At 35.9% G+C, this 23304-nt stretch overlaps 1 protein-coding gene across 4 annotated transcripts in view; it reads right to left on the bottom strand.

Annotated features, from left to right (window-relative positions):
- Positions 1-23304, bottom strand: part of LOC139134010 (probable thiopurine S-methyltransferase) — an 84247-nt gene that overhangs the window by 54990 nt on the left and 5953 nt on the right. For 2 of the 4 annotated variants that reach the window (XM_070700845.1, XM_070700847.1), the window contains 7 exons: positions 23201-23293; positions 16656-16788; positions 16213-16265; positions 14190-14264; positions 12509-12594; positions 11592-11636; positions 5924-10388 (listed from right to left, as the gene is read on the bottom strand). In XM_070700845.1, coding sequence (XP_070556946.1) covers positions 10273-10388; positions 11592-11636; positions 12509-12594; positions 14190-14264; positions 16213-16265; positions 16656-16788; positions 23201-23293 — 601 coding nt within the window. In that variant the 3' untranslated portion in view covers positions 5924-10272. Of the gene's footprint in view, positions 1-5923; positions 10389-11591; positions 11637-12508; positions 12595-14189; positions 14265-16212; positions 16266-16655; positions 16789-23200; positions 23294-23304 lie in introns of those variants that run through there. The other 2 variants (XM_070700844.1, XM_070700846.1) reach the window with 1 other exon arrangement.

The following is a 23304-nucleotide window of genomic DNA, read 5'->3' as shown; positions in this document are numbered from 1 at the left end:
CACATGTGAAAAGGAGTTGGGCAGTTTCAGTGGTCAGTTTGCCAAGCCATTCAAGCCACAGTCCATAGCTGTCTCTCAGGACAACCTCTACTTCATCCTTGATGACAATAATGTGCAAATAGTTGTTTGTGATCAAAATAATAATTTATCAGAATAATTACCCTACCTACAGACTCAGATCCCCGATGCATAGCTCTTGTGAAGGGGTTTGTTATTGTCACAGATGTCAAAGGTCACCGCGTCCTGAAGTACAGCCAGACTGGACAGTACATTTCTGACGTTGGTCGTCGAGGTAATCGTGAGACACGATTAGACTGGCCTGGCTTTGTCGCTGTCAACAGTAAGGATGTCATCATGGTGTCTGACGAGGGCAATCACTGCATCAAGTGTTTTGACACTGACTTGAATTACTTGTACAAATACGGTCACCACGGTACCGGCGATGGTCAGCTGTTCTACCCACTCAGCATTGCCGTTGATGGCGCTGATCATGTTTATGTTTGTGATCACTGGAATCATAGGATTTCGATTTGGAGTCGAGATGGGACTTGGATTTGTCATCTTTTCCATCTTCAAGTGAAAAATCCTGGGTACATGGCAGTGACCGCTGACGGTGATAGAATTGCTGTTGATGGACCTCCAGGCGATGAAATCGTAGTATTTTCTAAGTAGACAGAAACACCAAGATGATGTGTAAATGTCTAAATTTCATCAAAATATTGAAATTTGTTCAAAAGTTTTGACGCGCTAATTTTAATCGTCACTCAAGCGTGACGAAACGATCGAACTGCACTGTTTACATCACCCTCCAAACTAATAATCGGTTATTTCTCGCATTTACAACCGATATTTTTGGGGCAAAATATTCAAAGTTGTTGTCGCTACTTCTCTAGAGTTTGAACATGATGGAATTTAATAATTTCAGAAGCATTTTCAGTGAAAAAATCGAGGAAATTTGACATTAAGTGTGTGACAATCGACGGTGATTTGTCAACATCACAACACATGAGTCATGTCAACAAATCAATATGGGGGTTGTTTTCAGCATTTCCAAACAGAATTTTGAACTGAAATATTCAACATAGCTGTCACTTCATGTCTTCGATACAAATATACCAAAAGTGAGTTGTTTACGAGCATTTGTAATGAAATATTTGAGTCATTTTGTCAAGAGATGTGTTCTGCAATGCAAGCTTACTGATTACAGAACCGATCCCATCACATCCCAACTCGTAGAGAATGGCGAATCAACAGTTGTGTGTGTGAAACAGTGTTTTAAAAAATTACCTGCATATTCACTGTTATCTCTGTTATGTACGGTTTCAAGTTTACCAATCGATGAACCAAAATTACGCCGACATAAGTCATTATATCCAATGCTCCTAAAGACACGTTGTTGACCCGACGCCATCGCGATGAACTGTGACAGTGGTTCTGGAGAGGGCGCTATCACACAGCTACATGCACCTGAGACATGACGAGTGTACGTACATGGAGAATGACCGGAATAGCTCTTCAACAGATATTAGGGGCAGTAAGGACGATTTTAATATCAGCTTTGCACTGTTGTTTAATTATTCATATGTTGACATTTGTATCGTAACAAGGACATTTTTTCAGTATCATTTATCGTTTAGGTGTTTCTAAATGTATCATGATAATAAACTCTTGTAGAGGGACCGTAAGTCAACTCAACTTTACTGTTTACTGCGGCATAACGCCGAGAGGATCTGTCAAGATCTTCACTTCATATTTTTCCCCGACTGCTTTTTGTGATTTAAAGAGGATGGTAAAATTTGGTAAATGTACACGGTAGTTCTAAAAGTTAACCCGCGACGAAATGTTCAGGGGTTAGGGTAGTTCAGAGTGCACCGGTGTTCCAGAGTACACACATTTACTATATTTAGTATTAAATTTAATTTTCCCTGTAAAATGTAAAATTACTTTTGAGACAAAGAAGTCAGTACCGAAGGTGTATAGTTTTTATTCGTGACGATTTATCAAAATCATTCTAATTTTATCTTAATCTCAATTCTCTGTGTAACAGGCTTCGTGCACTGGAATTAGGAGCATCATGAGAGCTGTAGTCCGCGCACAGAGAACGCTTCAACGCGCTGTCAGTTCTACTGTGATTTAGAGGGAAATGCCCCGCAGCAGGGAAATTCATTGCGCGAAGTTAAAATCAATGTATGGATATTTGTTTTTGGTAGTGGTTGCGTACTTTAGACCAAAAGACACCCCCAACAATTGAATAAATTAGCATCGAAATCAGCCACATATATGCCAAAAGCTTCTATATTTTGTTGACAGACAGATGCAGATCTTTAATTCCTCAGTCTGGTGTCCAAACATTTCTTTGGTTCTTACATTGTTGTATTAAACTTTAGTAAATTGTCATAAGTGGCAGAAACACAGCTGCGATAGTTTTTACTTATTAAATTCCGTTTGCGAAATATAGGGCCTGGATACTTCGTTGATAGTTGACATGACTGGATATGGAGCTGCCGGGCTCCGGTGTATAGCGCCCCCAACGTTGAATTCTTCCAACTACTTTCGTTCATACATTAAATGCGATATAAACTTCAGAGCTTGAGTTTCTGATTTAGTTTTAACCCTTTGAGTGCTGTAATTTTTCACACCAAAATTTAAGTGCAACATTTTACCAGTTTTTACGAATTTTTCTATAATTTTTAAAATAATTTTGGACCAAATGGATATCACATTTCATTGGCTACAATTTTTTATCAAAATTTTGGCAAAAATCTGAAAAAAATTGACTGGGTACATTTTATAAAGGCAAAAAAAAATTGACTTTTGGCACTCAAAGGGTTAAATGTTCTGAACACTCACCAACAGGTATATGGCTGTATCAGTGTACTCTGTTTAATTGTTTTGTCCAGCATGAATACTTCAATACATGTACAGCAGTGAACATTTATATATCATCAGGGTTGTACACAGAAATAGAAAAAACATCCTCTTTGACCAGACTTGATTGTGACGTATTTAATATTTTTAAATTTTCTAATAAAGTGATGTATTTGGAATATTTTCTCATCTTGTTTTGTTATAATTTGAGATGACCTGACCAGTGGAGAGATTAAAAAGTCATTGATGTCAATGTTATAGTAAGGAAGAATATACTGGTATTCATGCTGGTTTTGTTTTTTTCAAAATCCTTTATACAAGACTTGAAGCAAGCATTACATTGTTCTTATAGTCAATTTTGAGGATGAAACCAAACCCCTAAAACAATCCGGACTGTTAACATCTGCTTGAGCTGTCAAGTTTTGTCGTTTTGACCTCACACAAAAGTGCTGCAACATCTTGAGTGAGTGCTTTGCAACTCCAGGCTATGCAAGAGTCTACCACATAGAGCAGACACTAATATAGAATACAACACTGATGAATTAAGCACCAGAGATTGTAGAGTCTAGAATGGTGGGGGACCTGACAAATTATAAACTCTGTGGCCTGATGTTTGTTTTGTACATAATCAGATAACACTCATTCACATATGTGTTCACTTTGATTGTTTATTGGCACCTGCAGCCAAAAATCTGTACTTTTTGATTTTCTGAAGAATTTAATGTTTGAAGGTGATAATTTTATGATTAAGAATGTATATTACATCAAGATGTTATCAGATTTAATTGTAAGTTTGCATCTACATTGTTGATTAGAAACATTGATGTTATATTTGGTTCAATGAGATATGACTGTTCAATCACATGACTCAGTAGTGTACTAAAGAATGTGTATGCATACAATAATATGCTTACATGATCATTCTATAACAATTTACCTGATTGCACAAACAATACTACAAAAATTGTCAAATTTTAATGTGTAAAGGAGCTGTAGTTATGCAATGACAATGATAAGAAACTGAATTAAAATACTTTAATATTTATTTCTCATGTTAAAAATAAAGGAAAAACATAATGATATATGATTTTAGGGAAAAAAATAGTTTTCTTCAAATATAAGTTCTTGAATAAATCCATAATTGAATCTTAAAATGTTGAAGTGATAGACAGACAACATTGAAATAATGCAATGGATGAAAATGAAATAGGAATTCATATTAACAAGTTTTAAGTCACCTCAGAGTATGACTAAAGTCTGTTGCTTTTCATTGTCCATATTTGCCAGTCATCTAAAGAGGACATGTAAAATTTCTGAAATTTGAGCAAAGAAACAAAAATCCAAGTCAAAGAGGACCATGTCTTGAACTGTCGGCCTATGGATGAGAAATCTATCTAATGTCAGTGTTTGTAAGTTGTAAGATGACTAGGCAGCTCATTGAAATTGTATCAGGATAGGTGTTTTGTGCTGCTTTCATCACCTGGTCTGAATTCAAACAGTTGCAAATGAACATGTCAGTATCAAAAATAATAGTGCAAGTGAGGTATAAGCCTTTAATCAGGAACAGCTAATCTGCTGATTTTGATAATTGTAACTATTATGTTTTTAGCCCATATTTGGTATGTATATAAATACCAAAAAGAGCTTATATGGTGAGTCGGTGGCATCTGTATGTTTGTATGTATGTATGTACCGGTATGTCTGTATGTATGTGCGGTTATGTCCGTCACACGCAAAAGCCCCTAAACTGCCGCACCTACCATCACAGTATTTGGTGTACTGAGGTAGACCCAGGCGTTGAGATGTGACATTGTTCAAATGAACATGTCAGTGTCAAGAATATGCAAATGAGGTAAGAAAAAGGGCAAATCCTGCAAATGTGCGGGAGTGGTGGCATTAACTGAAACAGCCCACACATCTGAGTTGGAGTTTCTGTAATCTCTAACCTATTTGTGTGCAGTGTACCTACTATGTGTAGGAGTGGTGGCAGTGACTGAAACAGGCTACTCCACTGACCTTGAGTCATTTCCTGTACTTGTTCATAAACAGATACATATTGGCAGACCTGCTGAAACCATGAAGGACTGTGTTGAAACATTCCTGTGCTAAGCCTGTTCCTAAAGTTGACCTCCAGTACCTAAAGTTTCAGACCTTATTTACTTTTGTCACTCTTGTTTCTCTGGGAGTGACGTTGGGCAACCTACGTCGTTTTTTGGTCATGATTACGGTTTTCTTTTACAATTATCTACAACATCGACAAACAACAGCAAGGAATGACACATTGTTTTTTAATATTTTTTATCGTCATCATCATCATCATCATCACCATCAACAACAACAATAACAACAACAACAATGACAACAACAAGATTACTCTATTCCCTGTGCTCCCAACTAGGGAAATTACCACCCTGCTTCCCCTTTACCCATCTAAAACCCCTACTCTCACCTGACTATAAAAGTTAACACTGCCATGTCTTGTCCACATGATTGTACCCTGTTCATCTGCAAACTCACGAAAACAACCTAAAAGCACTTCCTACTCACCCTCTAGGTGTTTTTTAAGTCACCAACTGGGCAGCAGTAGAATGAAAATTCCCTACCACTGATATGACAAAACTGCCTGCCCCTCCATGCCCCTCTGACTCTTCCCTCCTGCCGATGGTGAAAATTTGCCTAAATGCGCCAAATGAAATTATGTACCTGCCAATCAAGAATTGCAAGTGAATAACTTTTGCACTACCAGCTTTGTTGGCTGCCCGTTATCTAACAGGATTAAGCTTGATTAAAGGTATCCAATACTCATCATACTACAATTAAGCAATTGGGAATGAAGTGCCTGGTTCAAGAGCACAACACCCTACTTGGGTATTGAACTAAAGAGATTCATAAATCTACAAACTGTATTTTAGGATTCAGGTGATAACCTGTTCAAACTCAGGCAGTGTACTTGTTCAAGGGTTTCTTTGCTGTACTCTACCAAAACAGTGTATTGACTCAGAATAGCCCTGAGAAAATCACAAAAACATTCAAAATAATTAATCAACTCCTAAAATTTATGTGTTGATGCAGATATGTTTATTGGAACTTAAATAAAACCCACAATCCCACTCAATGACATTTATTTTGTCAAAATGCTAGACAGTTTCATACAGGTTTGGGATTGGAATACAGCTACACACTATCCTTCAAATTATTCTCAGACAGAAAACTTGTGAATTTCAATGGAAAATCACCAACGATGTAATGATCATCTTGATCATAATGAACATCTTGCTTAACCCTTAGAGTGCTGTAATTTTTCCCACCAACATTTCAGTGTAACATTTTCCCAATTTTTATGAATTTGCTGTATTTTATTTCGGTAGTTTTGGACCAAATGGCCACAAGTTTTCATTTGCTACAATTTTTGATCAAAATTTTGGGAAAAATCTGAAAAAAAAAATTGTCTACATCTGAAAAAGTTGTTGGTGATATATTTCATCAAAGCAACAAAAGTTGACTTTGGCACTCAAAGGGTTAAACATGATTATTCCACATAGAGAGCCGTCAAGGTCATGCACTCCTTATCGTGATAATCAAGGATGACACTTTTCTCTTCTTTTCTTGGAATGGAATCATTATAACTATTTTGATACTCCTTACACAGATACAGATAAAAAACACTAAATTTTCCAGACCTTATAGATCGACAACAGATATAATTTGGCACTTCAAATCTGCCTATGTAGGTGAATTTCCTTATAGCAAAAAGATTTATTTCTGTTGTGATATTTAACAAATTCCCAAGTTTGCCAACTTTACAGCATTCATTCAGAATGTACATGGCACTGAAAGCTATACTGCTATGGGGAAAGGAAACTGAACAAATGTCTATCAAAGCCTCTGAAAATGGAAAAACATGTTTTTGAAATATTTTTAATCCTTTACTCCCATCTTTTGTTTTGTAATTGCACACTTTAATAAAAGTATTTAAAATGCTCACTGGATAGTATTGAGCAAAATAGTGGCTGACCCTAATATAATTTACAACAGTATGCTTTATACAGCATTATACTAAATCATGTTTGCACATACAATCCTAATGGTGGTTGTAATCTTGACTTTTGGCATTCGGTCATACATCCCTTCACATTTGTTTGAAGGCACCGACTAAGATGAACAAACCCAGTGACATCCAGTCACTGAGTCTTAGAAGTAACATACTCGAGACTGTGCCTCCATTCAACACAAAACATAACATGGTGTCAGGAGTGCTGAATTTGTACACATCGCCTAAACTTCACCACAAAGTAGTGGATACAGACGACAGAGCAAAGCTGGAAACGTGGTAACCTTGAAAACCAGTGAAAAAAGAAGATTCCAAAGTAAGTCTTCATCACTTGGACATCAGTGCCACTCCCTAGCAGCCACGTGTACAGAGAACAAAGCCACCCACACTAAAGACAAAGAAACTGAAACATTGAAGACGGTCAAGTAAGTCTCTAAGTTCAGTTTAAACCTAAAAGATGGCACAAAGACTAAAAACACCATCAGCATTTGATTTCTTCAGTGAAGATCAAGCTGAAAGATGGAAACCATGGAGAGAAGGTATCGAACTTTATCTTGCTGTCGGTATGAAAGGCGAGTCAAACGCAGATAAAAGCAAAGCCCTTTTGTACATAATGGGTCCAAAGGGAAGAGAAATGTTTAAAACATTCACCTTTGCAGAAGATGGGTCTGACAACAGCACAATACCAAAGCACATCCTAGATAAGTTTGAACAACGAGTTGCTCCAACAAACAATCTCATTATAACTCGACACAGATTCAATATGAGATTTCAAGGTGAACATGAATCCGCTGATGAATATATCACCGCATTGATGACTCTGGCAAGCTTTTGTGACTATGGTGATCTACGAGATCAGCTACTCAGAGACAGAATAGTCTGTGGCATACGCTCCAAAGAGGTAAAAGAGAAACTTTTTCAGAAACCAGACTTAACCTTGGCTAAAGCGATCAACATCTGTAAATCCAATGAGGAGTCTAAGAAAAGCATGCAAGTAATGAGTAATGATAGTAGCGTCCATGCTGTAAAGTCCCTGGGACGTGTTGACAGACAAAAACAAACAACTGGAGCTAGACCAAAGCAACGTCAAGATGACAGAAAGAAATGTGGTAAATGCGGAACGAAACACGCAAGAAGACAATGTCCGGCATTTGGAAAGAAATGTCTCAAGTGTCACAAGATGAATCACTTTCAAAAATGCTGTCGATCAAAGAAAACTGTCCATGAACTTGAAGCAGATGATACTGACTCTGACAGTGAATCGAGCACACTATACGTCGGGGCAGTGAAGAAAACCTCAAAAAAGAGAAAGTCTAAAAAAGCCAAGACTGAAGTAAAAAAGGATGAGTGCTATGTAACTATCAATATCCACGGTACAGATGTGAGATTCAAAGTAGATACTGGCTCTCAAGCAAACATCATACCACAAAAGATATTTAAGAAGATTAACGATCCCACTCCTGACACCATGTTATGTTTTTGTGTTGAATGGAGGCACAGTCTCGAGTATGTTACTTCTAAGACTAAGTTTATTCAAGTGTTTAGCATAAGTTACAGATACAGGATGTCAGTGACTCTCATGTATATTAAGTAGGTAGTCATGAATATTGAATAGTGTGATGTGCTGAGTAATCACATCATGACATCCAGTCACTGAGATGGCTACAACTTATCCCGCATACAGCGACATCCATTTGTGCAATATATTATTCTCAAAATCTTGCCTTACACAGTGGAATGTATTTCACATTTTCCGCAACCACTTCAAAACCTTTTGATCATAAAAACTGACCTGATAGTAAAAATGAGTACAGAGTTAATGTCTGGTAATACTGAATAACTCAGTAAAAATAAGAAAAGTAAAGTTTAACATAAGATTCTATGGTTGGTTTTTCCATCAATAAAGTTTCGACATTAAAATTCTATTTTTGAAGGACATTACTGGAGCAAGATATACCCATCTAAATAGGATCAATTAAGTTTTGAAATTTAAATTCTAACTTAATTACGTGAGCAAGATCTGCTCACATAAATGTAACATGAAACAGACAAAGATTTCACCTTCACTGATAGCAAAGTATATCTAAGGTACTGATTCAAATGAAAATGAGAGCATCTCTCTGTGTGACCTTCAAAATTGAAGGGGAAAAGTGACTCTTTGTTCATGAATTTTATTTTATAAAGAGTTGCGCTGTTTGACAACTTGAAATGTGCTGAATTTGACAACTTGAAATGTGCTGAAATCAGATGCAACCAACTGGTAAATTTCATCAATTTTGCAAAATCATCACAAAACATGTTTTGAAGGCTGATATACCAATTTTACTTATTTTTGACCTTGACCTAAAATTTGGAGGGGAAAGTACCGGTAGAGCTCTTCGAAACTCCCACTGGTATACACAGAAAATGTGCCCTCCCACTGAATTTTGACTCCCACTGCCCTCCAGTATCTATGGTCTGCCCGCTCCTCTCTCCCCACAACAATTCAAGCTCCCTGCTGCCCTCTCCCCACTACTGAAATTCCCCGTTGTCAACTAGATGCCCACTAGGCAACTAAGATCAGCACAAACTTGTGCCAGCAGCTAGCATATATACCTTGGAACATTGCCCCCTCTAAGTTAGGCGCTTAATCGCCCTGAAGTTCTATCATCAACCACGGCTTTCCCCTCCCTCTACGTATTTTCTGGTACCTACTGTCAAAAACTGAAATAATGAAATTTCTTCCCCGCCGACAGTTAATGTAGATTTTTTCTCCCCGCCCACTGATTAATTATGAAATTTGCCTGCCCGCTGAAAAACTGCGCACAAACACCTTTTTGCACGAACAGCTTAGTTGGCAGCACCTGTGAAATACTGATTAATTGTATTCAACCTCTATACTCTGCTCGCACTCAGATCTTTCTGTCAAGTTCAGTGTACAACTCTCACAATACTCAGGCTGAATATACACTTATATTCCATAAACTCTGGATCTCATTCAGGCTTTTCTGAGATCTTGGCTGGCAGCGCCTTTCACACAGATAAAGACAGCATTTTTCTCTCATATTGTGGCAATCTTTACTTGTCATAAGAACTCAATCTGAGGTGACAAACAAAGGTCTGTTTACATTCAGTAAAGACGTAATTTCTTATACAGTACTTTAGAAGTTATACATCATAATTATTTTGACTTGGTCCCCTATAAATTGTTTGTGAGGGATGTTGATTATTTCGGGCAATAATGGGCATATTAGAATTCACTAAAAGTCCAGGAGGGGAAAATGAAATGTATGGTTACATGGACAACAAAATATCAACATCAGGTTTTCCTAGATACTCTGGAATATGTTGTCTATTTCACTGGTCAAAATTGGTTACTGTTTACAGGAAAGGTGATGCAAGACCCATTCAAACCACTTGTGACCTTTGGCCCGCCACTTGTCTCTCATCGCATCGCCTTGTTCAATCTTGCGTATATCACATCTGTCACCTGTGTGGAATGATACATTATACAAATAAAATTATGAGATGGTAATGACGGTTAGACTGAAAGATCCATGACTCAAGGCACTCTCTGCGCTCCCAGAGGGAGGAAGCGTAGAGTGCGCCCTCAAGTGATGGATCTGTCAGTGTAAAATGATGGTATGCTGTGTTCAAATCAGAATGTCAGAACACTCACTTACTGGTGACAACAATGATATAGATTTTTCTTTAAGTCACTTTTAAACGTTTTTTAAAAATATTTTAAAAGTGTGTATTTCTGAGTTGTTTTTAACATTTATCTGTATTGCCTCTGTCTCAACCTTGATAAAAACACATAAACAAACAAAGAGATTAATAAATTGAACATTAAACATTAAATAATTGATAAATTGGTTTATCAAATAAATTGATAAACTGATCTTTCATTCAAGCAATCAATCAATCAATCATTCAATCAATCAATAATAAATAAACTGCAAAGCAATATGAAGAGCAGTGTCTTCTGAAATCCAATGGCAAATTTCAAGTATCACTCATCAGTATCGTGATTTTTAGAAACATCAAGATCAAAGCAAAATAAAATGTAAACAAGTATAAACACACATGCAGGAATTTGGAAATGACTGTAATCACAGACTAAAAAGTCAAAATATACAAAATACAGCTACAGAGCTGTAATGACTTGGTTTCAGTTTAGACAATTTGTCTGCCTTTTATAATTGCCTGGCCCTTCTCTTCACAAGACCACTAAGATATGAATACCATTCGTTCTTCACTCTGAGAAACAATTGCGGCTAAAGCAGATGCTTAGATGCTTGAAAGTAGATCAAAGATTATCCAAGGTCATGTACATCTTTTGGAAAAATTTTAAGTCAATACTGGTGAATATCCAACAAGAACTAAATCTCAAGCCCCATTTGTTAGTTTAGAATTACATACACCTGTAAAGAATTGGGTCCAAAATGTGTGAAGGTTAATTCCACTAGGTGGCTTATCACCAAATACCACAACTGTAGAAGTTGCTGATTTAGTGGTCAAAGGTCAACCAAGGTTACCCCAAGGTCATTTTTAATGTCATACTAGTCAATAATCCACAATGAAAGTCAAAACCTCTTGCCCATTAGTTTCTGAAATGTAAGAAAGAGCACCAAAGCTCACCCAAGTCATCCAAAAATTTTGGGAATAACTTCATTAAATGATAATTACTTACCGAAGAACTCTTGGATCAATTCCGTCCGAACATTAAAAGGTGGGCCTAGAGAGAAAATTACCCAATACACTTATTTGTAACTACACACCGCGGTGCCAAACAATGGTTGAGACAATTATTAGTTAAAATTAAACTAAAGTAACTGTAATACTCTCAGATCAACTAGAGAATTAAATTAAAATTAAACTAAAGTAACTGTAATACTCTCGGATCAACTAGAGAATTAAAACTATGAATAATCAGACAGAAACAACAACACTACACTAGTTAAAACCAGCTGGAAAGAAACAAAACTATTGATCACAAATAAATAAAGTGTGATTGATTTGCATATGCTTTTAATTTATTCAAATATTTACAAGATGGAAACAAATAAACAGGAGTGTCTTTTATTTGATGTTTGATTAATGCTATGACCTGAATTTGCAAATACTGTGAAAATATCTTCATTTGCATAACTTACATTTATTAATTTATTTACGTTTATTATTATTACTTTAAATAAAAGAGAAGTTTTTGTACATTTTAGGTTCAGATGATAAGCTGTCTCCTATAAAATATAATAAAAATAGGATTTTACTGCTTGCTTGTAAATATAGGATTTACATCACATTTATGGCAATAAAAATGTAATATTAAAATAAGTTCAAACTTAAAAGATAAAATAGTACAGTACAAACACTATCTTTCCCCCAGAAGCTGCAGGCAAAGACTTGTCTCAACAATGTTTTACGCAATGTTTAGTTTTGTTCTTGCTACAATGCACTTTCCAACATGTCTTGTCATGTAATAAAGTGTTAAAATGTTATTATTGCCCCCTCAATCAGAACAATCCCCCCTCCCTCCCCATTTTCAAGCAGGAGTAACCTGAAGAGAAAACACTGATCCCTGATGAATATGTCAAGAGAATACACTACCTTGCATTACAGTGGCATCATACTGCGCTGTCATCATCAGACAATTTCCATCTGGTTTCATCAAAGACATTAAATTCTCACTGTACCTTTGAACAGATTCAAAAGAAATACAAGATATTACAAAGATTCAACACAAATTTGTCAACAAACAGAATAGTCATCCGAAATAGTATATGGTTCACTACAAAGGACTGTGAGGAATTCTTTTTGATCTGCGTAATATTTCCAGTAAAATCATGTGTACCAACAGTCTCCTCTAGAAGCAGTCCTCAATCCCTGGTTCTCACTTATTGACCTTGACTATTGTGTGATGTAAGTCATTTGCCATCCCTTGACAGTTGCGCCTATGTAGTCAATTACTTAGGAGACAAAGTTAGACCCCCAAAAATGCCCTTTTCACAGTATAATTCAAATTCTTGTTCACTTGGCCTCACAATGCCATTATCAGAGTTCAAAAATACCGGTATTGCTAAATGACCTTGAAATATGTTGACCTTATATGAGGAGTATCATTCAAGCTGACAGCATCATGTGATATGATTTATAATTTCCTTTCATTACATGTGTGTCCTCTGATGTTGACATATTGATATAGTAATCTGATTAGGGCAACATTTAGAGCATTAGGCAATGTTGGTAGACTAACAGCAGTCATGCAAAGAGACGAAGTCATGTATAGGGAAAGTAAACCATTGCTAGCAAATACATATTTTTATTGAAATTATCACTAATTGAAAAAAAAATCCATTTTGCAGAGTCCTCTTTCCTGAACTCTTTTACAACAGTTAAATCTTACAACTTCCTTATTTGCATTGGTTGTGCATTTGTTTGTGTATTTTTCTAAATCATGAACTACTAAATCTGATTTGCCCACTTCAGTGATGCATGTTTGGACACAGGGTTGTAAGATTGACATTAACCATGAGGGTGGACTGTGTTTCTCAGCGTACATATCTTGATTTACTTCATCATGCAATACATGAAAGAAAGCACTCTCACATCCCATGATATACATTTCAGATCCCTGGACAAAATGTCAATATTTGGAAAAGGATGACAAATTATAAATCTTCCTGAGGTTTTACAAATTTTAACCTAGTGTTTAATAGTTAAAAGAATATTGTCATTTGCACTTCAAAATTTCAAATTACAGCAACTCAGAATATATCCTAAGTATTCACACTGATACTCCAGCTGGAATGAACACAGGTCGCACACTGTTCCACAGTGATGGTGATAGGAACAGTATTTTGTGAATGTATATGAAATAAGCGAGGCTGAATGTAAAACAAATGATGTCATATTACTATCAATCCTAAAGGCTTCAGCTGAACTGATTTATATCATGTCGCAATCAACAAATGAAATCATAACATTAGTGTTGCATCCAAAAATGTGCAAAATATGATTTCAATCATGTTGCAATGTTCCACAGGGTACCTTTAACGATAAAATGTTGATGGCCCTGATAAGGATTTTAGTGCCCTATGTTGAAAGGTGGTACAGTCTGCTCCACAACTGAGGATACCAAAACACTTATCATGGCTGTAAAGATTTAATTATCCTCTGCTGATAACATTGATCTTTTTGGTTGAAAAGTGTAAGAAATACAGCTTTTCAAAAATGACACAAACACATCAAGTAAAATAAAGATTTAAAATGCATTGTGGTAATTCCTTACTGAGTTCGTCTCTTGGGTAGCACTGCACCAAATGCATGTCTGTCCCAAACAGCATCAAACTGACCAGCAATGGCACTGTAACAGAATGACCAATGATCAGTAAAACTTTAAGACAATCTATTTGTCACAAATTAGAAGGTAGACTGGCCAGAGTCACTGGGCTTTTCTCGGCAGCAGATACTGGATGGTCTAGAGTGTTTACCCCATGAACTACGCAGCAGCCTGCCGAAGAAAATGTAAATTTGCAGACATTACAATCTTATTTTTCATCCTAAATTTCTCACAAAAATGATTTGCTTCATGGATTTTAATATTTTGCCTTTTCCAGATCACAAAATCACATGACTTTCTTCATGACAATAGGACAAGTCCTATGGGTCTATGTTCAAGATGATCACCAAATCCTGCAAATAATCAAAACGAGGTCCGTACAATTGCCATGGGATCTCCACATGATGATGGTACAAATACAGGAATTTGTTCAAAATTCTTGGGAAAGTCCAACAAATTTCTGTGATGAGTTCATATAGATAATGCTGGAGGGACACTGTCATATAGAAAGCCTACATGACATTTGAAAAGGAAAATTATTTTTTAAATTAAGTTTTAATCTTTTTAATTTTTCTTAGCTATCTGATGCATGCTATTAATTTGCAGCTTACTTGAGGAAAGATGGCAACTATTAAGTAAGTATTTGACATCAACTAAGATGGGCCTGATCAGAATTGTATCGTGCAAGTTTATGCATGCACACAATAACACCTGCCCTGGGTAGAATAATGTTAATGTTCTTGTGTGTCAATTTTTCAAATCAAATCAAATTGAAAGGTTTGATGAGGCTTAGTCTACCGGTAAATCAAACATGAGAAGATGATAAAAAGCCATTCCTTTTAGGCCAAATGCACACATTTTTCTGTCAAATGTTTGATGATATTTTCCCAGACACTGTTTGACCTTTGACCTCACAAATATTTTATGTAAACACAGCGCAAACAAGATAAGAGTTCACAATAAAAATAAACAGCTAACGATCACTATAAAGTCAGGTTGTAACCAAGCCAGTCCAAAATCTATAAATTTTGTGCCAAATAATTTTGATGAACTGTAATTTCTTCATGTGCACTGCACTGCATGGGTCAAATTTTCATTCCATATCGTAAGCAGACGTGCTGAACATGTTTCTTGTGATCGAGCAATGCAGTATGTGACTATAGGCATTCTTAAAACATTTTACTTTCCATTCTTCTTGTAACATTCAACATAAGAAAGTGTAAAATATGGTTATTCAAAAAATGCTGGGATTTATTTCCTTAAATTACATATGCTTTGGTACAGTCTATAGCTAGTCTAAACATCTCAGACAATACTTGCTATACAATGTCCTTGGACATGAGTCCCTGGTATTATTTGAATAACCTGCAATGTAATTTTTTGTACAGTCTGTAAGATACAATTCTTGTGCTGCTTCAAAATCATGTCAAAGCTGCCCAGTGTTTAACTTTGCAAAGTAGCTTGTGTGTGTATGTACAGTCTGTCAAATGTTACTTTTGACGACCGAATTATAGTCACGACAAAAATTCATTTATCAACATCAACATTGCATGTTTTTTATAGAACAAAAATAATGAAAATATTTTGAAACATCATAAAATATTATAAAAGGTCACGGGTATTGTCTCCTCAAAGGTATTTGGTTTTGGTCCAATTAGTTTCTACTTGACCAAAATAATTGTTTTATAGTTGAATGAAAATTTTTGAGAATGTGAGCCTGATAAATTAAAAGAAATAGCAGTTGAATGGAAATTATGGCAAGTCTAAACTTTGGTTATCAGTATCTCTTGTGAAATTTATGTCTACATCATTGTCAAATACTGCAAATTTTATCATTGTTTTAAATCATCTTTCTCTCAAAGGATTCCGTTTCCAACAGTCAGATCAAATTTTGTCAAAAGTCCAATACATTTGTATCAAAAAGTATCGTTTACTGGATGTAAATGCAAGTTTTCAGGTGTGGTTTACTTACCTTGTGAAAGCAAAGAAGTCACAACAGTAAATCTGAATTTGACAGTCATCGGCCTGCAAAAAAAGTTGCACCTTTTTCATCAGCAAGTAAATGTCATGGCTTTCATGAGAATTTTACTTAGCTTTGATGAGAATTATCTTTCTGTAATAGGAGGGTCAAATCCCAGTGTGTACAATAAATGAGGTTAAAAAGTGTGGAATAAAAATGGAATTTAAGTTGATTTACCTCTTTATTTATGAGTATCATAAGCTTGTCAATCTATTGTAAAATCTTTGAGCTCCACCATACTCCCAGCATGTTTACAGGATTTGTGACAGTTAGGTTTACAGCATCTCATCTTCCAACGTCCCCGACAGACCTACCCTGTTTCCCGAGGGCTTGTATATTATGAAAGCACAATTTTTTTGCTTACATCCGATAAGAAATTACTTTCAGAAACTCACTTTAAAAACTGATGCTCCTTGTATAGTTTCCACTGGGGACACTGTATAATTCAAATGCTGCTCTTCAAAAAATGACTTTGTTGCCAATTCAGAAAATTCAAGGCCTATGACGTCATGTCCCTGATCAGCTAACCTACAGAGACAATAATGTGATTAAAACCCTTTGAGAGCAAAAGTCAATTTTTGTCACCTTAAAAATTATACCCCGGTCAATTTTTCTTCAGATTTGTGCCAAAATTTTTGCTAAAAACTGTAGTTAATGAAATGTGAGGTTAATTTGATCCAAAATTATCAAAAAATTACAGAAAAATTCATAAAAATTAGTAAAATGTTGCACATAAATTTTGGTGGGAAAATTTACAGCACTCAAAGGGTTAATTTGACAGTTATCATACCATAGAGATGAAATATTATTTGAAATCAAATATGCCTTGTCTAAATGCAAATCTGATTAAAATCTGATGGTAGAGATGGGTTGGTCTTTTATGCTATTGCATTACAGTCTTTATTTTTCTGTGGTCCTACCCTGTTTGTAGTGAAGGGACACCGCAGAAAAATAAAGACCACTGTATGAGAGCATAAAAGACAAACCATTGTCTACATTGGATTTTAATTAGATTTGTCTAAATTTAACCCTCTGATAGACTAAAGTTGGTAAAACCACGGCTTACATTATGAAAAATAGTGACAATGTCACTGGTCGCTCCCATATAGTTATCAAAACAAGCTAAAATCAAGCTAAAAGATTTTTTTATCACAAATAGAAACAATTCCCCCAATAAAATAAAATTATACAAATTTCACCAGAATTTGATCAAATCTTACTGACGTCACCCGTAAAAACCTCTACACTAAGTTTCAACTCAATCGGCCGTGTGGTTTCAGAGTTAAAAAAAATTTTTGATCAAAAATGAAAAAAAATAGCCAAAAAATACAAATATGCAAATTTCACCACGATTTGCCCAGATTTGAGAAAGGTCACTCCTATGCACTTCCATACCAAGTTTCAAATCAATCAGACTTGTGGTTTCAGAGAAGAAGATTTTTTGACCAAAAATGGGAGAAAATTACAAAAAAATTCATGAAAAATAGCAAGTCCAAGATACTGACCCAAGATGTGCACAATCATTTCAGGTCAGCCCAAAGTACTTACATGCTAATTTTTCATCTAATCTGCTCAGTGGCTATTGAGATTTTCAATAAAATGTAAACTTGTAAACATATATACATATGGCTATGGGAGCTAACAAACGACCCAATGGTCGACAGAGCTCTGCTGTGTTATGAAGAGAGCAACGTTTTGTGACATATGTATTGATGAAGAAGGTTGAGATCTTTGATAGCTCATTTCAGGATGGCCTGACCTAAAATGGCAAAATTAGCTGCAAAAATACAAAATTGATGATTTCATCATAATTATGTATAAAAATGTATACCAAATATCAAAGCTATCACATGAGTAACTTTTGAGAAACAAATATTTTGACCAAAAACGGCAAAAACTGACCCAAAAATACAAAAATTGAAGATTTCATCAAATTTCACTATATCACACTAAGAGAACCCCCAGGAACCTGTATACCACATATCAAAGGCATCAGATAAGTAGTTTTTGAGAAACACATTTTTTGACCAAAAATGGCAAAAATTGCACCAAAAATACAAAATTGCAGATGTCATCATATATTCTGTATATCATATTTAGTTTATCTTTAGGAACCTGTATACCAAATATCAAAGCTGTCAGACGAGCGGTTTTGATGAAATAAATTTTTGACCAAAAATGACAAAAAAATTCCTTAAAAATACAGAATGGCTTATTTCATTACAATTTGAACAAATCCAAGTTGGGCTATCCCTAGGGACCTGTATACCAAATATCAAAGCTGTCAGACGAGCGGTTTTGATGAAATAAATTTTTGACCAAAAATGACAAAAAAATTCCTTAAAAATACAGATTTGCTTATTTCATCACAATTTGAACAAATCCAAGTTGGGCTATCCCTAGGGACCTGTATACCAAATATCAAAGCTGTCAGACAAGCGGTTTCGATGAAATAAATTTTTGACCAAAAATGACAAAAAAATTCCTTAAAAATACAGATTTGCATATTTCATCACAATTTGAACAAATCCAAGTTGGGTTATCGCTAGGGACCTGTATACCAAATATCAAAGCTGTCTGACCAGCGGTTATGAAGAAGGAGATTTTTTACCAAAAACGCCTTTTTTGGCACTAATTTGCATATTTTTTGCAATGACAACTTCATTTGAACAAAATCTCATCTACAGCCCATCATCCATGTACACACCAAATATCAAGATGAAATGTGCAGCGGTTTTGGAGTTTTTGATGTTGACGGACAGACATACAGACATACAGACATACAGACATACAGACATACAGACATTTTCCTAGCCTATAAGAATAGCTTCCATTGCCATATATACATATGGCTATGGGAGCTAAAAACCAGATATGAACTGTAAATGCTCACGTGTTTCATTATTTATTGCAGTTATGTGTAAATTTGAACCTTTCCCTCATGTTTGCAACTTCATTGAAAGTATTATGATCAACACAATAAACAAAATTCACCACAGATTAACTCTATAGGTCATTCAGTATTCAAATATGTAATTAGCTGAAATAAAAATAATTTATTTCTTTGACTGCTATCATTGTATCACCACTTTATATAGCAAGTGTAATTGCCTTTGTTCAAGTCCTTCAAACTATATATTCCAAACTTTGAAAGCTCATTAGATATGAAAACTATAAATTAGCTGACATGAACACTTAAGTGTGAAATGACTTCCAATATTGGTATAACCTGGTATAATCATCAATGTACATAGCATGTTTTGCCAATTTTGATCAAATAAATCCAAGTATATATCCCTAATTAGGAAAGTTAATTAAATACACATATTAGGAATTGGCTGAAGCAAAAATACTTAATGCCTTTCAATAATGTTAGCCTACATAATAGGATCTTTAATATACATAGCAAGTTTCATCAATTTTGTTCATGTAAATTCAAATATATATCCCTAATTTCAAAAATTCATTAAATATGCAAATTAGGAGCCGGATGAAGTAAAAATGCTTAATGACTTTCAATAATGTCATATCGTAGCATCTTTAATGTACATAGCAAGTTTTGTCAACTTTGGTTCAGTCAATACAGATATATATCCCTGATTATGAAAGTTCATTAAATATGCAAATAAGGAATTGGCTTAAGTTCAAATGCTTAGTGACTTTAAAGCGCAGTGGTCGTCGCGCCGCGCTTGCGTGGTTTTTTTGTTGATAAACATAATTTTTTGTAAACATAAGTCTTCTCAACTTCAATAGGAGTGAGATGGGAGCAGTCCCCCACTTTGTTAAGGCCTTTGTAAGACTCAACATCATGCAATAGTAAAATATTAAGATCGGAAACGAACTTCAGTGGTATAAACTCGTGTAGAGCTACGAACATTGGGACACTACACTCAGCACATTATGTCGCTGAGTTCACTGTACGCTGACACAGTGAACAAAAAGCTTTGATCGCGCGCGATCACGCTGGTTATACACAATGCTATGTACAGTACAGTGAAAATACATAACTATTGCCTATATATGTAGACTAGCAACAAGCACAATGCCTAACACAAAAATTACACTCAAGACCATGATCGGCTAGCCTGAGCAGGACACGGGAGATGTTGTTGGGAGACGGTCACCGCGTTGACGTACACGGATATAGAGAATCCGGTCCCACAACGTACCGGCCGGCCCGCGACGACTAGGCCCACAACCAACTGTTGATCACCATGTCTTACTTCTCCTAGTATTACGTGGTAAGAAATAGTAAATGTCAGGAAACAATAGACAAAACGAGCGGGTTTTCGCGGCATTTGGCAGGAAAATTGCACGGCTACACCGTGCATAGAGACGTATCGAGAGATCCTGTGCCCCGGGCCTGTGCACGGTCATGGCAGTGATCCAACCGCTAGCTGGTGTAGGCCTACCGGTGCTGGGCAAACTTCGTTGTTGTACCTCCTGATTGCCGGGTAGGTCTGAATCCTCTTTCAAGTGAGATAACCCCCACATAACAAGAAGACCTATGAAAGGTCCTTCGCTTGACTTGATACCTGTACTCAGAATTCTCGTTTGCACCCCAAAACGGGGTAAACTTTGTTGTAGTTGAGTTGGATTCTCCACAGCCGAGTGTAGCGCGCCATATACCCGGTTTGACACTGACGTTCATACAGACCACGGAACGGAACAGATGCAGAGATGCTTCTTGCTGCAGCGGGCATTGCTCTGCGAGCTGTAGATTTCTGTAGTTTGAGTTGTTGTCTTTGTACAACTTGTTGTACTCCTGTCGGGCCTCTTGAAATGAAAGCTCTCGTCCTTGCTAGCGATGTCGAAAACTAGAGCCCGGTCGTTGATAGTCTGTTGGCGTATACATGCGTACATGCGTACGTCTAGCTCTATGGCTCGAGCGATAACATTAGCCGAGCCCCATTCAACTGATTCAAGAAAATCATGAGCAAATGTGATCTCAATCCAGCGTGCAATTATTGTTCAATATTCAGCAGATATTTAACTTAGATTAATTGACCTTTTATTGCGTGTTACATTTGGTTAGTTGGTATGCTTGTGACAGATCAGCCGCCATTTTAACAAGCGGCAATATCGCAAACATTACAATCAACCCGTAACATGTGCGGCGTTCTTGGATTTGTTTACAACAGAGGGGGACCCCCTCAGGAGGATGCGCAGCGCGACGACCACTGCGCTTTAAATAATGTTCTATCATAGTATTATCTTTAATGTAGATAGTCAGTTTCATCAACTTTGGTCTCGTCAATTCAGATAAATACCCCTAATTAGGAAAGTTCATAAAATATGCAAATTAGGAATTGGCTGATGTAAAAATGCTGAATGACATTTAATAATGTTCTATCATAGTATCTTTAATGTACATAGCAAGTTTAATCAATTTTGGTCATGTAAATTCAAATATATATCCTTAATTTCAAAAGGTCATTAAATATGCAAATTAGGATTTGGATGAAGTAAAAATGCTTATTGACTTTCAGTAATGTTAAATCATAGTATCCTCAATATGCATACCAAGTTTCATCAATTTTGATTGAGTAAATTCAGATATATATGCCTAATTAGTAGATTTCATTTAATATGCAAATTAGTGATTATCTTTCACGTCACCCCTTAATAACTTGCACAGCTGATATATCTTGATGTTATCAACATTTGTAGCAAATCTCATCAAATTGTGTGCAGTCGTTCTCAATGTATAGCCGTTTTTTCTAAAATCATTAATTATGCAAATGAGCAAAAAGTAAGCAAGCCACACCCACCAAAAACTAATCAGTTCTTGCCATTTGCAAACTGAATCTATGTACCAAATTTGATTCTGATCTGATGAGCCTAAGATATTGAGCACACAGACAGACAGACACACAGACAGACAGACAGACAGACAGACAGACAGACAGATAGACAGACAGACAGACAGACACACACACAGATAGACAGACATCGCTGCGACATATGCTCATGTGTGTCAACACGTGGGCAAACAAGACTCAACAAGACTCAGACCCAGATGATGAATAATAAACTAAAACTGAAAATCTACGCATTCGATTGGCCATGGAAAAGATGTCTGCCTCAATAGTGTACCATGTACATAACCCTTGCTGATTTTGACATTCCAAGAAATCTAGTATTGGCAGCAAATAATCACCATTCTTCACAGAGAAGTCTTACATCTACCATCAAATACCCTTGCCTGCTATTTTTAACCTCTGAATAACTAAAAAACATTAAAAATCTTTTGAAATTAATATAGTTCATATCTGGTTTTTACCATCTTTTGCAACAAATATATTTAATTCAGGTTCAAAAGAGTAGTATGTCAATTCCTGTTTCATTACTATTTGTCCTCCTCATTTCTATTTCTGAATGCTTCCAAAGTTTTAGCTCTGAAGCAAAATTTATCCCTAGGTGCAATTTTCTGCCTCATATCCCCTCTGGAATTTATCCCCACAAATTTTCAAATGCTATCTACCAACGACAACATACACCAGCTAGCACTTGGCATAATTTTGAGACACAAACATAAACAAACAAACATAAACAAACATACACATGCTGGTAACCTTTATCCTTTTCCTTAAGTGGTCTATCCTTGTTAACAAATAATGTTTCTTTTAACAAATAATGTTTCTTTTTATCAGACAAAACATTGTTTTTTAAGGTGGAGCTGCATGTTACAAACAGGTTTTTTCAAAGCAATATTTCTCATCAAAGATGACAAGAAAACCCCCTCATACTATGTATTTTCTTCTTTGCTTCTGCAAATATTTATGAAAATGATGCTACAATTTGCATTCCATTTTGGAAAAGCACCTGACTATCACAGAGCATGGAAAAGATAGTATTTCTCATTGCTGAGGTAAATTGAACGTGTTCACACATGTCAAACAAAAACACAAGGAATTAATTTGCAAGCAAAGCCACTCACCATTTAAGATCTGGAGACTTCCCGCACAGCGACACAAATATTTTGACCTGTTTCTTTCCTCCAGTGAGCAAATTCATGTTATTGATCAGACACCTATGAAAAAT

The sequence above is a fragment of the Ptychodera flava genome, chromosome 5, assembly GCF_041260155.1.
Source record: "Ptychodera flava strain L36383 chromosome 5, AS_Pfla_20210202, whole genome shotgun sequence".
NCBI classification, from domain to species: domain Eukaryota; kingdom Metazoa; phylum Hemichordata; class Enteropneusta; family Ptychoderidae; genus Ptychodera; species Ptychodera flava.
The sequence above is the reverse complement of the archived record's forward strand: the minus strand, read 5'-3'. Positions and strand labels throughout refer to the sequence as shown.